At 50.8% G+C, this 16,574-nt stretch overlaps 1 protein-coding gene across 1 annotated transcript in view; it reads right to left on the bottom strand.

Moving 5' to 3' along the window:
- Positions 1 to 16,574, bottom strand: part of MVB12B (multivesicular body subunit 12B) — a 157,721-nt gene that overhangs the window by 84,809 nt on the left and 56,338 nt on the right. The window contains exons 5-6 of the mRNA XM_012639880.1: positions 16,280 to 16,409; positions 13,076 to 13,198 (exon numbers count right to left, since the gene is read on the bottom strand). Coding sequence (XP_012495334.1) covers positions 13,076 to 13,198; positions 16,280 to 16,409 — 253 coding nt within the window. The remainder of the gene's footprint in view (positions 1 to 13,075; positions 13,199 to 16,279; positions 16,410 to 16,574) is intronic.

The following is a 16,574-nucleotide window of genomic DNA, read 5'->3' on the forward strand; positions in this document are numbered from 1 at the left end:
CAAACTAATTGAAGTTGTGTTTTGACACACTTTCCAAATTCACGGGTGCCGGATGACATATTCACAACACTGCTGCTGCACAACCATGGCGACGGCAAAATCATTAGGCTAATAACACTTATTTGCATTCTTATCATGCCAGCAGCTCGCCCTTAAATACTGTTTCTACTACTGCTCCTTTACTGTAAGTTTCCACTGAAAGATATTAACAGTAATTATTAGTACTTTAGTGGAATTTTAATGTTAAAGAATAATAATGCGCATTAACATACATTGAATGGCAATTCTTTTTCCTAACCACCATTGGAAGGTTTGGGGTTCTTCCTCCGCCCTCGCCCCAGAGCCCAAGGGTGACCAGATGCGATTTCAGGTTCATTTAGAACGACCGCTCGGGGTCCACACCCAGTGGGATATGAAGTCAGGGTTTCTGAACTATTCTGCTTTGAATGTTTGATGAGAAAAATCTTTCTTTCCTTTTTGTAAAGTACAATAAAATGAAATGGTTAAAGGAGAAATTTTTTCCAAGCAGTTAAAAAAAAAAAATCTCAATTTACAACACGGTCTTTGGTAATAACACTAATGAATTCCAGGAGGACGTGCTTTCGCCATTCACTGTCGCCACCCTCGCGGTGATTAAAGGCAGACGTGGAATGACTCGGTGGCGAGCGTGGCCCGTGGGGGTGGGGCGGTCTCGATCTGTCAACACCCAGGCACTGTTTGCCACCAACGAGGCCAATTTTTTGGATGCTTAACTCAGACACTCACACACAGAGAGGAAGACTCGACAGTTCTAAATAATGGTTATTAATGACGCCTTCCTCTGAAGTGACAAATTACTTCTGAAATTTAGAATCGAAGAGGTATGAAGAGTGAGCATGTTCTGCTGAACGTGACAGGAAACGCCAGCGAGCGCATGGAGCTCCCACTCACTCTGCGGAGGGAGAAGGGCAGGGTCCCTCCTGCTCCCGGGTAGTCGGCAGCTCTCCAAGGCGGTGACCACAGCCATTCCTCCCCAGGTGGGTCCCAGCAGTGACTGTTGGTGACCAAGTGCAAATCCTGGCCGTAAGAAGGCTTCCTGTCTCTCTTCTCGGTGAGAAGTGTGTAATGTTAGACATGCCGTACTGAGAAGTGAGACCTAGCCCCAGCTTGGGGTTGGGTTAGATATCTGTTTGGAACTCAGGCTTCTGTAAGTATCTTGGGATCGAGAAAAACAACCCCCACATCATTGACCATTCATAATCTAAGAGAAAATGTCTTAACTAAAATTGTACACTTGTGTTGGAATTTCCAACTATTCAAGTGTATGTACATTTCGGGCTGAATGTCTAATCTCAGCCTGGGAAGATTTGAATGAGTGAAGAAAATGCTTCCGTAGAAAAATGCCAAAGACTATACTCCTTTATAAAGTGTGGGAGTTTTCGGTTTCTTAAGTTACAATCCTTGTACCAATCTGTTATTTTTCAAGTCACTAATTACTTAAAAAAAATAAAATAAAGAAAGGAAACTAACTTTCATAGCTGCAGCAACACTCCAAACCATGGCATTTATTCACTACATTTAAGTTTTATTACACTTGAACCCTGTGATGCCAAAACACCTACCTCCCACATAAAAGAAATGAAGAAGAAAGCCAAGCCTGGGACCGGGGGCACCGCTCTTCCATTCCAGATGATCTAGTCTAATCCTATAAACTGAAATATTTAAAGAGTCTCTAAACCTCGCTGACCTTACTTTTAAAAACAAGGAACATATGGGCACTGCTGGTTTTTCATCTTCTTCCAGCCTACTAAAATATCCGCTTTTCCAAAATTCAAGAGCAGGGGGGCTGCCAAGCTCAGATTCATCAAGGGCTGTGTGCGTGAGAGCGCAGGGCAGGCCGCGGGCACGCCCCCAACTAAGAACCAGAGGCAACATTCTTCTCCTCCTTGCCCGCTCTGTCTCAAAAGCGGTGGAAAACAATTTGTTTAGCAAAATAAAGCCACGACTAAGAAGGAGGTGGAGTGTGGGTTACATTTGGTCCCATGCAAGGGGACCCGCTGTGGCAACAAACACTGCAGAGAGGGTCCCAAAAACCAGGAAGCCCTGAGGCCCCTTGAAGGCTCCCAATCCTCCCTGAAGCCTCCCCGTCCTCCCTGAAGGCTCCCAGTCCTCCCTGAAGCCTCCCCGTCCTCCCTGAAGGCTCCCAGTCCTCCCTGAAGGCAGGATGTTACGGTGGGACCTGGGCTCCAACCCTGGCTCCTCTAAATCCCAACCGTCTATCCTTGGGTAAGTCACGACCTCTCCAAGCTTCAGTTTTCTCATCTGTTAAAATGAGGACAGGATTATTCACCTCACAGCATGGTTATGACACACACACACACACACACACACACACACACACACGCTCTCACACATATATATATAAAGTGTTTACACAATGTCTGGCACAAGATGCTCAGAAAATTAGAGCTGAAATAATAATGATGATGATGCTGGTAATTGTATTTATTCTAATAATTATTATTAATATTATTATTCAACTGGAAACAAAACATCTGCTGCTCAAGAAGGATATTCAAATTGAATTCTCCCCTACCCACTGGCAAAAACCCGACCAAAATAAACTCAAAAGGCCTTTTAAAAGTTACTGCAAGCAAAGGATTTTATTAAATATCTCAATTAATAATTGAAATCCTACCTTGAAATAGAACAGCATAGTTGGGGGTGGTATAGCATAATAAAATCCTGGGAAATATCGCTGGTTTAACGCCCATTTTTACTTTATTTGGCAGCTAGATTTACACTGAGAGACCCAGGTGAAATACTCCATAGAGCGACCTGCAAATAGACTGTCAGCTTCCACTCTGATAAAAGGTAAAATATCCTCCTCTAAATGGTCTGGTTCACAAAACCGACCCTAAAGTGAACTGATAAATCTGTTCTGACACACAGAAAACTATTTTCATAATCCTGAAAAAGGCCTTTCTCCAAACCCCAGTACTGAAACCAACTGCACAAAGAGCCCTGGTACACTTGAGAGCCAGACATAGAAGGGAATAATTTCACATTTATAACCCTGCTTCTCGGGACAATAACAACAAAAAAGCGCACATAACCATCATAACCACCAAGAAAAATAAGACACTCACAAAGTCACAAAAATTACAAAGATAACACATTTACAAGCAGCAAATACCTTGTCAAAAATCTGACAGCAGAGAGCAAAAGCAAAGAAGGCCAGCTCAGAGGGGGAAGCTGTATTGACTAATAGTCAATTCTTCATTAAATAGAAGCTCTGACTTCCCAAGAAGCTATATTAAAAATTAATATCAAAAAGTGTATGCTCAGCCTAAACTCATCATTCATATCCAACAATACCAAACTGCATTCTAATGAAATTTCCCCTTCAGAATTGCTCTGACACCAAAACTAAGTTTGATACTGTTACAAAGGCAGCCACGGCTCTGTTCACCAGCATTTCGAAGATACTCAAATAACCTCTCTCTGTAGGTCTCTTTCACACCACTCGCACGAGCACCAGAATAAATCACACGGCTTGTAACCCTGCCTAAGTGCAGGCTTTGAAGCCATTCGCGGGGCTGGTGGTGCAGGGACCCCCACGTATGGCCTCCACATGTTTTCCTCGGTCGGCATCGAGAGCCCAAGCGGACTGGCCCCCGCCAACACTCACACGTCTCCCAGGACTGCTCAGGCGGCTTCTGACCGGAGGAGCCTCTTGGGGATGAGTTCCCCACCCCCACGGCATGCTCTGGAAAGTCCTTGTCCTCCAGCTGCTGGCCAGGAGCCTGAAGAAGCTTCAGGTGAAGACAGCGGGGGCGCCTGGGTGGGCACCCAACCACCGGCCCCTCCACGCACATGCTCAGCTCCCCGATGAAAGGGACCTTGTGACCATCTGCAAGCTAAAGGGAGCTGGCCTGCTAGGGTTCAGATCCTGGCCCTGACACTTACTAGCTGTGTGACCCTGGGCAAGGACTTTAACCTCCTCGATCTCAGTTTCATCAGCTTCAAATGGGGTGATAATATACCCGACCTACAGAGCTATTATTTGGATTAAATGAGTTATTATTTGTAAAGCATGTGGAACAGTACCTGACACCTAATAAATGCATTATAAGTCTCTGCTGGCTTGATGGCTGGGTGGCTGGATGGACAGATGGAAGGAGAGATGGATCAATGCGTGACGCCCAGGCCTATGCATCTAAACTAGCTTGCTTTGTACATTCAATAAATATTTTCAGGTGCCCACCATGTGCCAGGTACCTGAAATTTAGAGGTCCCTACCATCTTGGGGCCACATATGTTTCACTGAGCACTCACTGTGAGAGTCAAATGAGATGACACTGTTGAAAGTACCTGCTAAATTTTGATGCACAGTGATGCGATATTATTGCCATTGTTATTTCTGTGACTATCCTTTTCTGAGGCTTTAAAGGATGAAAAGCAAACATGAGAAGCCCCGTCATCAATAAGCAGCAAACCTAGTCAGTGAGGTGGGACACGGACGCACGCAGCGATGACAGGGAACTCTCAGACGCCAGTTGCGTGATGCAGGCAGGAGGACAGGAAGGGAAACGACGTAGGCTGGGCTTTCCAGAAGCAGTGGGGCTGCAGCAGGCTGGAGGGTGGCCAGGACTGACCCTGTGCATCCCGGAGTCCTGTCTAAGGGGCTGGCACCAGGTGAGGCACACGGCCATGGCCAGAGCAGGGATGCTTTGGGGACAAACGCCAGATACCAGGAAGCTGGCGAGGGTTCCCAACTGAGGTATCAGGCAACCTGCAACTTCAAAGTTACAGGCGAAGAATGTAATGTGGGCTATTTAAATGAAATAACACCTGGGCCCCAGAAGCCCAGCCCCTACCCCAATTCTGATTTGAGTGTTCATGTCCGACCCTACAGAGCCCTCTTCTCTGAGACCGAGTGGGCTGTTGGTGTTTTCGACTGCAGTGGGTGAAGGTGGGACGGTTCAAATCACAGGTTAACATTTGTGCTCCCTGTGAGGAAAACTGTGCGGAAAAAAAGAAAAAAGCCTGCATCTTAAAAGTAGTGTCACATCAAGAAAAGAAACGATGAAAATGTGTGTCCTATCTTTAGAGTTAAACAAACAAAAAGTCTGTGTGGCTTTAGTGCGAAAGAAAAGGAAATCTCATTACTCCAAGTGAAGCAGACCCACAGCCATGCCCGGACATGCCCTGCACGAGTGTCAGGGTTCTGAAGGACCCCATGCCACAACAGCAGGACCCCAGCCCTCCTTTGATGGGACCGGGGCAGAGTGCTCCAACCCCTGGCTCACCTACCCCCAAACCGTGTCTTGTCACTATGGAAGAGGAGCTCAAAAGCCATGTCACTCACAATTTGTTTATTATTAGAAAAAAGAAAAAGTCATTGGAATCAGCCTTTGGCCTTGTCTTCTAATCCTACCTTGAAGCAGGACACACAGAACCCCTCTCATAAATGATGACCCTTACGTTGAACCACAGCTTTCAATCCAGCCCCCTGGGCTGAGTCTTCCCCTGTTCGACCCCTGGGAGACACTGCCGGGCCTTCTCACAGGCAAATGCCTCGGGGCCAAGCCTTGTGCGGCTCAGCACAGGCGGCAAACACCTCCCTGGGAAAAGGAAAACTCAGCCTCCCTGATCTGTGCGATTCTGGACCTCTCTTGCAAGTCCTGCAACAACAGGGCAGGTGACAGATGTCATGTGGGGCACAAAGACCGTCTTATAATTGAAAACTGACAGAAGGCAGCTTGAGGATTTGTGGCTGTCAGCAGAGACAACAGGACTCCAGCCGGTGACCTGAGGCTCCGTCCCCACTGCCGACTTACTCTGCGAGTTGATCAGGAAGCAGCAGAGCAGATCCCACGGCCGGCAGGAAGGCACGGTCGGGGAGGCCAGGACGGAGCAGGGCCCGCTCGTGGGCTTGTGACAACGGATGTGATGGGGGACAAGCTTGTGCGGCGTGGCCTGAATGCTAGATCACCTCAGCACGATTTTTCCTCTCCGTGAGGAAGGGCCATTAACCTTTCTGATGACAGCCCTGGGATGGGAATGATGGAGCGATATTTGAGGTCAGCAAGGATCTATGTTCTCAAAACCTGACATCGACATGTAAAAGTTGTGACTGAATCCTGGTGTCCCTGAGAGGAAGACTAAATGCATGTGACAGATCTTCTGCAATCAAAATGCCCCATTTCCCAGAGTATCTGTCACAGATTGATAACATCCACGCAAAAAGTTAAGTACAATTATGTCTGTCACTAAGAAACATACTTCCGCACCTGTGACTGACAACTCTCGGGAAGCTGACGATCGCAGGGAGATCACCGCAGCCACGCAGAGCAGTGCCGCCACCTTATAAGGGAAACTCGGGCCCAGGTGGCACCGGGGAGGGGCTCCTGGGAGGCTGCACCTCACAGGGGAGGTCGCCGGTCTTGATCTGGGTGGGAAGATGACCCTGTCTCCCCAGAGGGACAGCCCCAGTGAAGGGTGACAGGATGTACCCGTGGCCTGGGGTCTGTGGGGGGCAGAGCTTAGGCAGCAGCCTCTCCCCCAGGACCACGGTGTGTGGGACTCGCCGTCGGGAAGGGCACAGTGGAGCGGCTGGAGCTACATGTGCCAGATTTTCTCGGACAGCCCTGGCCGGGTGACCACATAAACACAAAATGTCCTGGAAGTTCCAACAGTCTGGAGTCCAGACGAATTATTTCAAATGGAATCTGAAAGGGACAAAATAACACTCATTGTCAGCTCATGCAGGCCAACGCTGGAGTGTGACACGGTGTCGGCACCGCCAAGGGTACCTGCTTTCTGGGAGGCCCTCTGCACCCCCTACCCTGGGGAGGGTGCCACGGCAGCAAGTCACCGTCACCTGCATGCCCTCCCCTAACGTCGGCCCTGCTGGGCGGAAGAGGACGATGCCACAGTCGAACATGGAAGCGGCACCTACATGCTGGGGCAGACCGCGGTGGCCAACGCCATGGCTCTGAGACCCCCAGCCCGCTGGAGGCCCCCAACTCTCCCTCCACAAAGTGTCTGTGGCTCTAACATGGAGGCCTGCTGAATGTGGCTTTCTGAGGGTGGGGACAGGAAATACGACACATTTCTTAAGTAAGTCTTAAAAAACACCAATTTACTCCGATCCCACTGCAGGTCTGAAAAATCTGAATGCTGCCTGACACCCTCTAGCAGTTGGGAGCTTGTGACCCCTTAGGTCAGCTTCTTTGATGTCACACAATTTTCACCTCGGGGAAGTTTTATTTATTGATTTATTTAAAACGTTAGGCCCAAACCTACCCCCTTGTAACTTCTGTCCACCTGGTGGAATCCTGGCTGCTAGCTCCAGGCCGCCCATTCCCCACCCCCACCTGGAAACATGTCCACTTTGTCCTCCACATGCTGATCAACCTTTACCTGGAGACACCCTCGTACCTGTCGGGAGCAGGACTCCACCTCAGGGTGTCCTCCTGGGGGACACCGGCTGCATTCCCCACAGCCCACGTGGTGCGACCACGCAGCCTTTTCACACATGGCTAAACCTGGTGCCCTCGATTTGGTTCCTACGCTATTGATTCCTGGAGCCTCAGGGGCCCTCTCTGTTTGCACCCATCGTGTTCCACGGTCCCAGTAGGTGGTTCCAGCTGTGGGAAGACTCGGAGTATTGATCCCGTCATTCAGCATATCAGCAATCGGCCCTAATGACGCTGCGGCATCTGCAAATTTGATAAGCGTGCCCCTGATGTCTTTATCAAGCCACTGCTGCTGCTGCTTCCCGAGTGAGAGGCAGCAGCACACCCGGGGCCTCCTCCAGGTCGGCACAGAACCATCCGCTAGCCCACACTCGGGGGCTTCCGGCGCTCCGTCAACTGTGAACCCACCTGCCTCCAGGGCCTTTCCCTAACCTTTGTCCTGGCAGCAGCAGAACCTCCCCTTCCGAGCAAAATCACACTGGAGGCGCTGTGTCTGAGGGGTGGAGGGCTGCTCCGGTCGAAGTGTGGAAGGTGCTTCCTCTATCTGCACCCATCAGAAAATCTGTCATCTGGTCACATGCCCGGGCTGACTCCCACAGCGGAGGCCAGCCCCACGCTGCTGATCAACATGCACAAAGTGGCTGGGCAGGGGACAGGGTGGCCTACTGCCCTGCAGAAGTGTCAGGGAAATGGAGGCTCCAAGGCCTGGGAGAAGCAGCCTGCCCTCCTTCACTTGGAGACCGGCAGCAGACGTGCATGGAGACGTTGCGTGTGAGATAAAGGTCCACTGCATGGGGGAGAGGAGTCGTGCCAAGCCATCTTACACCACCTTTGCCAGCAACTTCACCAAACACGACATGCTATTCACTGGATATAGCCAAGAAGCATCCCACGGCGCTCTAGGGGCCTGCCCCTCCGAAAGGACAACTCCGTATCTGGTTCACCATGAGCATGCTCCACAATAACAGAGCTTCCTTGGGGAGTGCCTGCTGGAACCATGAGGTCCTCAGGTGGTGGCCCATCATCTGTGAAAAGATCCACCAAATGCCCCTCTTGTCTAGGAGTAAACAAAGCTAGGAATGACAGCTCCCCTAAAATGGCAGGGAATTCTTTGACATCTGAGTGATGACGTAAGAAATGGAGGCAGAGCACAGGTTTTTAGCTTTCGAGACGAACGCCCAGGCTCAGCAGGGCAGTGATGTCTGCTACTGACCGACCCCTCCCTGGTTCCTTCCAGTCCAGGAGGTGGCTGGGGAGCAGGCCTGCCGCCCGCTGTCAGGAGCGGGCGCTCCTCCCGCCACCGCCATGGTCGGTCAGTAGAGGGCGCCGCGTCACCGTGCTCCCTGTGGCTTCAGCAAATGGATCGGTGTCCACACAAAGACGACACGGGAAGACGTGTTTCCTAGGTCTGTGGTTAATACCACATGAGAAACCAGTAGCAAAATGCAAACTTGATGTTATAGGATACGCTATCACCTATGTAAAAAGTACACAGGAAAAAGACTTGAAGTAAACATAAAAAAAGGTTATAAGCATTTGCTCACTGGAAGTGGAATTTGTTTTTTTCATAACTTTCTATATTCTGCCAATTTTCCACAAGCTCATATTACTCTCACAATCGGGAAAGACCCGAGCAGTGCTCAGGGAGTCGCCTGGAGGGGCTGCCACTTGGGGTTCTCGGCTGCTAGAGCATTTGTCTTAAGCCTGAGTGTGCGCCCGGGTCCAGGTGGGCACTGGGGAGCTTCTCAAGGAGCTCACACCAGGACCAGGACACAACGTTAAACCAAAGTGACCGAGCAGCGCTCAGCGAGGAAGGGCCAGCCCCTCTGGGCTCGGCAGGGGGGCGAGGGGCTGGTTCTGGGGGAGGAGCCCTTTAAGCTGAGACCTACTGCAGCTGTGCAGGACACATTCACCACCTTGAGCGAAGGCGCAGAAGCAGGAAGGGAAGAGGTGGCCACCGGTTCAGCTTAGAGTCTGGGCTAGGGGCTGGGAGAGAGAAGACACGAACTCCTGGGAGCGGGATGTGGGGGCCCTTGGGGCCCTACCGAGCAGCTTGGCCTTCACCCCACAGGCCCACGCTAGATGCGCAGCACCTGCAACACAGGCATGACCCACGGCATGCCACCAGGGAGAAGGCTGGCAGGTTCCTCTTCTGGAGCATTTACAGAGACCTCGGGCCTCAAGGAATAAAATAACATACTCATTGGAGACATAGGTCTCCAATGGAAAATTTGAATAAATAATCAGCATTTCATTTTTTAAAAAATCAAAGACACTCGATAGGTAAACAATCGCCCCAAAAACCTCACAAAACCCAAAAAACGTTTCCTGATGAATCAGGAGGCTCACACAGGTGTGCGTGCTACCTGTAAATTGCTGCACAGCGAGACAGGAGAGCTTGGGACAGGCAAGTGGATTCTACCTGGGAGCATTAATGCACGTTCAATTATCCCACTGCATGCCGGCTGACTTAACTCAGCCAAATTAGAATACATTTTATATTGACTATTTTGACATTTGTTTTATTTGGCAAGTAAAACAAAACTGATCCAATTTCCTTGCAGCCATTGTAAACCATAAACTGTACAGTGGAGGTTATAAAATATATAAGCCTTATAAACACTTTGTTCTGACGCGTTACTCTCCAATTCTGCCCAGCTCCCAGCGGCTGGTGTTCCCAGGCCCTCTTGCTTCGGTTGCAAGTCACTCTGTTCTCATGCTGACTGGCAGGTTTCTGGGCAGATCACTCTCTCTGCTTTATCTGGGGGAAAGAGCGCTCTCTTTCTTTATCCAACAGAAAGTTAACATGGGCCCTGCCTGGTGCCCATTTCTGGGCTCAATCAGACCCACCTGGTATCAACGGGGAGCAGCTGTGACTACTTCAGGGCAACTGATCCCCTGGGGGCTTTACAGCCTCTACAAGGAGCCCAAACTTGAGATAACCCCACGCAAAGGTGATGGGTCTGAGATCACCCTGAGCACAGGTGATGGGCCTCAGCTGACCCTGAGCACAGGTCATGGGTGTCCGCTGAACCTGGGTACAGCTGATGGGCCTGCACTGACTCCAGCAGAGGTGATGGACCTGAGATAACCAGAGCACAGCTGATGGGCCTCAGCTGAGCCTGAGCTCCGGTGATGGACCTGAGAGAACCCTGAGCACAGGTGATGGGCCTCATCTGACCCTGAGCACAGGTGATAGGCCTGAGAGAACCCTGAGCACAGGTGATTTTCCCCAGCTGATCCTGAGCACGAGTGGCCTAAGATAATCCTAAGCACAGGTGATGGGCCTAGCTCACCCTGAGCAGAGGTGTTGGGCCTGGCATATCCCTGAGCACAGGTCATGGGCCTCAGATGACCCTGGGGACAGGTGATGAGCATCAACTGACCCTGAGAAAGGTGATGAGCCTATACTGACTCCATCACCGGTAATAGGCCTGAGAGAACCCTGAGCACAGGTGATTTGCCTCAGCTGACCCTGAACACAGGTGATGGCCCTGAGAGAACCCTCAGTACAAGTGATGGGGCTCTGGTGACCCTGAGCACAGGTGATGAGCTTCAGCTTCCCGAGCACAGGTGATGAGCTTCAGCTGAGCCTTAACACAGGTCACAAGCCTGAGCTAACCCTAAGCACAAGTGATGGGCTTACACTGATTCCAGCACAGGTGATGGGCCTGAGAGAACCGTCACCACAGGGGATGGGCCTGAGATAACCCCGAGCACAGGTGTTAAGCCACAACTGACCCTGAGCAAGGTGAGGAGCCTGCCCTGACTCCATCACAGGTGATAGGCCTGAGAGAATGCTTTGCACAAGTGATTGGCCTCAGCTGAACCTGAGTAGAGCTGATTGGCCTACACTCACTCCAGCATAAGTGATGGGCCTCAGAGAACCCTAAGCACAGGTGACCGGCCTCAGCTGACCCAGAGCACAGGTGATGGGCCTCAGCTGAGCCTAAGCACAGGTGGTGGGCCTAAGAGAACCCTGAGCACAGGTGATGGGCCTGAGCTGAACCTGAGTACAGGTGATTAGCCTGAAGTGACTCCAGCAGAGGTGAGGGGTCTGAGACAATCCTGAGCACAGGTGATGGACTTCATATGACCCTTAGCTCAGGTGATGGGCCTGAGAGAACCCTCAGCACAGATGATAGGCCTCAGCTTACCCTCAACACAGGTGATGGCCCTGAGAGAACCCTAACCACAGAGGATAGGCCTCCGCTGACCCTGAGCACAGGTGACAGGCCTCAGCTGAACGTAAGCACAGGTGATGGGCCTGAGAGAACCCTTAGCATAAGTGATCTGCCTCAGCTGAACCTGAGGAGAGCTGATTGGCCTGCACTGACTCCAGCAGAGATGATGGTTCTGAGAGAACCCTGAGCACAGGTGATTGGCTCAGCTGACCCTGAACACAGGTGACTGGAGGGAGATAATCCTCAGCACAGGTGATGGGCCTCAGCTGACCCTGAGCACAGGTGATTGGCCTGAGAGAACCCTGAGCACAGGTAATTGGCTCAGCTGACCCTGAACACAGGTGACTGGAGGGAGATAATCCTCAGCACAGGGGATGGGCCTCAGCTGACCCTGAGCACCGGCGATGGGCCTGCACTGACTCCAGCACAGGTAATGGGCCTGAGACCACCTGAGCACACGTGATGGTGAGTCTTGGCAGTGCCCTCCAGGGTAGAGCTGTGACAGTGCTTGGTCAGTAAGAAAGGAAGGAACAAGTGCTGACTGTGCGGTGCGAGCCTCACACTCCTGAACCAAGGAAAGAGACTCAACTGTTCAACCTGCAGATCTGGGAGGCTCATTCACATCGTTTTAGACGAAAGGGAAACTGAAAACTACTTCTGAAGTTTCAGGTGATTCTAGGGGTAAATTTAAATACCACCTTTGGTTTGTTAAACCGACACAAGAAAGACCACAGTGTCTTTATAGGGGTTATCTGTACACACAGGGTCCTTGGAACCTCGGGGCTCATTACGGCACCGTGTTCCCAAGAGAGGCAGATGCTGGCTTAGAGGAAATGAGTGCAGCCAGCCAGGGGCACTTCGCTGAGGGCAGGGTGTGGTGTGTGGGGCCAGGAGGACCCCACTGGTGACTATTTCATCCTGCTCCCGGTAGACTTTGTTCATGTCTATGCCACCACACAAGCTTTGACATCCATTTTCGTTATGTGACATCAATCCCCAAGTAGCTCATTGGGACAAGAAACTATATGAAGATGAATATAATTACTTACCAACCCTCCTGGGTTTCAAATGAGTAGCTGGCCAAGGCAGAAAAGGAATTCCACCTTCGTAAGGCCAGCAGTCCCAACCACATGGCTACAAAGCATGTGTCTGTGCGTATCTACAAGTTCCTTCGAACACCAAGCCAATTTTAAGGTGCATATTCTGCTATTTTAGAAGCCTGCAGAATATGTACAAAATAGAATATAGAATAGCCTTTACGTTCATATAATGCAAAGATTTCTAACTGGAGTTTTAAAAATCTCCTGTAAAGGTACATCGCTTCTACAATTTTTTAGTTATGTCCTGCGCTATTTCGGCAGATATTAATGTTGTGCAGGGGCACCCAAGACCACATGACAGCACGAGACACCACCGCCAAGGCCTCACCTGGGAAGGTTGGGGGCTGGGGTGGAAGCGGCTGATGACTGGGAAGGCGTCGTGGGTTGGGAAGAGTCGTGATTTCTCGGTACTCTGCCCATCCGGTACCAGATCCCCATGCTGTTCAGTTCCCTGTAGGAGAAAAGAGAAAGCTTCGTGGCTCTGGTTAGCACAGAGCATTTACCTGCGCAACAAGGCAAACCACCTTATTTAAAACAGTCAGTAGCCTCAAACACCAGGGGGCCAATTCTTGCCGAGGTAAGAGGGGTTATGTCCCCTCCTTTGTGTTCCCAGCGTCACAGTTCAGAGCATAATGTGAGGGTGACTGTCCCATCTAGGCAGGCCTTTATGACGAGGCCACCTCCTTCGCCCACCCTGAGCTTGCCCGCCTTCCTGCCCTGTGACTTTCCTTGCTTCTCAGTCTTTAAACCTCTTTTTGTTTTACCATTTAATTGTGTGTAGTTATGTGATAATCCATGTCAAGACCTTTGTGTTGCTAGGGGAGACAGATGGAGAGATGGACAGACAGACATGGTTACTGGTTTTTAATCACAAGACAAATGAGGCCCCCCCCCAGCCCTCATTCTATAACATGCCCCCATTTCAGGATACAGCCCCTGACAGCTGGTGCCACCTGCAGGCACCTCATTCGCAGGGGCAGTTTGGAAGACATCTTCAAACTACAAAACCCCAAGGCATATGCCCCACAAGCCACAACTAGGAGGGGGCACAAAGGGGCCTCGCAGGGGCCCTGTCAGGTCTCCTGTGACTCAAATGCACACCCCCCACGCCCAGCCCCGCCCTAGGCAGTCGTGAGTGTGTATGGGACAGGCACACTCCTAGGAACTGTGACGGGACCGTTTTAGTCACATCCAATTTTCACCTTCTCACGTGCCCCACAGAACTGCATCTTTGAGAGCTGATTTAGAGGAATATCATTTCTTCAAGAAATGAAAAAAAAGATTTATTCTGTGGCTACTTCTAATAAGCTTCTCAGCACGCTTCAGGAACTATCGTAAACCACAGTTCGGTCTTGTTAGATGAGTGACTCCAGGGAGCTGCGCTGATCTGGCCACAGCGCGGTCTGGGCCTGCGGCTGCCATGCTCTGAAGGAGTCTTTGGAACGTGAGCTTCCTGCTCCCCCACCTGACAACCCCAAACCCTCTCAAAATAACATGTAGAACTCTGTCCGTTTCTAAAAAGTGACTTAAGCAGCTGAATACTGAATTCTCTTTCCTAACTTAAACACTGCACCGCAATTGTCTTCCTCTGGAAAAGAATTTTAAGCCCAAGATAAAACAAAACTATAGCAATCCTACTGGTAAAAATCTATTCTTTAGAATTGTTTAAATTCGTAAAAAACTGAATCTTTTCACAATAGTTTGTAATTAAAAATACACATATAGCAACTGAAATTAGCCTTTAAAAGTTCATCACTAAATTGTTGGTTTCGACTATTTGTATGTTAATGGCTGCTTCTAAGGTACGTGAAATATGGTTATTCTCTTAACTGTTCCTGCTCCTGTGATGCTGTCTATATCACTAGTGTAAACCATGCTGCAAAACAGGATTTTTGAGGGTGCAGGAAGGGAATGACCACTCACGGAGTCCTTCAGAACCAGTCTTGACACAGGGCATGTAGATTCCACAGCTGACGAGTCTAAAGACACTGAAGTGAGTCTATCTCTGTGAGACCTGCTCCGCACGCGCTTTACGCAGATGCCTCAGGCCCGTCTCCTGCCCTGTCTGGGACAGGAGCAAAGGCCCTGGCTTGTAGAGTGCAGAGGAGGCTCTGGGCTCAAACGAACAAGAGCAAAACAGAGTACACACCAGACTCAGGAGGCGACCTCGAAAGCCAAGTGGGAGAGAGTGTCCCGGAGAACCCACAGGGATGACCGTGCTGCTTGCAAAGCCTGGCCACAGAGAGAGACGTGTGGCCGAGGGGGCTGACAACCACCTGCCACACTGGTCACTGTGACCAAAATTCAGTCAATAGAGGAGAGAGAGACCTTCTATTTCCTTTGGGACATCCAGCATCCCTCGCCTCCCTTTCTGACTTTGTACTGACCCCACCACCCCGTGTTTTGGGGGCAGCCACCCCCTCGTGGTTAGTTCCAACGGAGCTGACTCTGCTTCCAGCTCAGGCCTGGCCAGAGAGCAGACTTGCTCTCCGCCTCCGTACCTGAACCTGGTGAGAAGCAGGTGAACTACTGCACCACCTGTTCACCAGGGGAGAACATGCATCTGCCCAGAAGCCCCAGAGCAGGAAGAGATGGGGTACTAGATCCTAGTGATGTCCTCCGAGCTCCTACTTCCAGCCGTGCCCGGAGCCATGCTGCCCCCTGAACTCTGCTATTACATCAGCCAACAAATTCTTCCTTCTGCTGGAGCCAGTCTGGGCTGGGTTTCCTGTCACTTACAATCAACAGAGCCCAGCGTGAAATCCTGAGATTCCACTGCACACAGTATTTATGGAGCAGCTCGAGCCGCTGCTTGGTGCTAAGACTACTGGAGGAACAGCTGAGATGCAAATGGCCCGGCCTCAGCAGCTCGACCAAGACAGCACAGCGAAGTACCACACACTCGTGTAACGTTTGCGCCTCCTCCTGCCTCAGGATGCTCCAATGGCCTCCACATTCTTGGGATAAACCCAGGCCGTGTCCTAGGAGGTCCTGCCAGCCCTTCCGCTCACCCCAGCACTGTCCCTGGCACACCCCTTCCAGCCACACTGGGCTGCTTTCTGTTCCTAGGACAGGCTGTGCTCACTCCCACCGTGATCCTTGCTCTGCTCTGCCGAGGAGGCTCTGCCTTCACATCCCTGCATGGCTGGTTTCTTGACATTTAGGTCTCTGCTCAAGTGTCACCTTCCTGACCCCCTGACTAAAGCAGCCCCCATCCCATCAGTGTGTTTCATTTTCTTCACTGTCTGAAATCATCTCTTTTATTTTCTTGTTTATTGCTTGTCTCTCCCTTCTAGAACGTCAGCTCTGCAACAGCAGGGCCTTGACTCATTTGCTTCCACGCCCAGGTCCTTGGCCCAGCGGCACGAGACAGGTTCCCCTCAAATCTCATCGGGTGAATGGGCAGTGCGGAGAGTTGAGGCCCAGTGGCATCCCCAGGCATCTGGGCAGGACCCACAAGGGCTTGAGGGTGAATGCGCAGGACAGGGGAGGGAAAGGCCCTAAGAGCGAGATCCGTGTTATTGAGACTTACCCAATAAACGTGTACTGAGGCGGGGCCTGCTTGGTACGGCCCATGATCCGAATGTCACAGATTGCAGCTTCGGTTGAATCTCGTGGAATAAATTTAATGCACAGCCTCTTCTTTCTGAAAGCCACCTCCTCTGAAAGAAAGAACAACAGAAAAGGTATTTGTCTTCCACAGCTGCCTCCACCTCTATTCTGAAATCCACGTCACCTGTTCCCAGCAGCAGCAATGACAGGTCATGGCTGGGCTCCATCCTCTGCCTCCCCCGGGGCTCCAGTCACCCAGTTTTGCACTCAGGACC

This window comes from Propithecus coquereli, unplaced genomic scaffold (genome assembly GCF_000956105.1).
Source record: "Propithecus coquereli isolate 6110/MARCELLA unplaced genomic scaffold, Pcoq_1.0 Scaffold142, whole genome shotgun sequence".
Taxonomy (NCBI): Eukaryota; Metazoa; Chordata; class Mammalia; order Primates; family Indriidae; genus Propithecus; species Propithecus coquereli.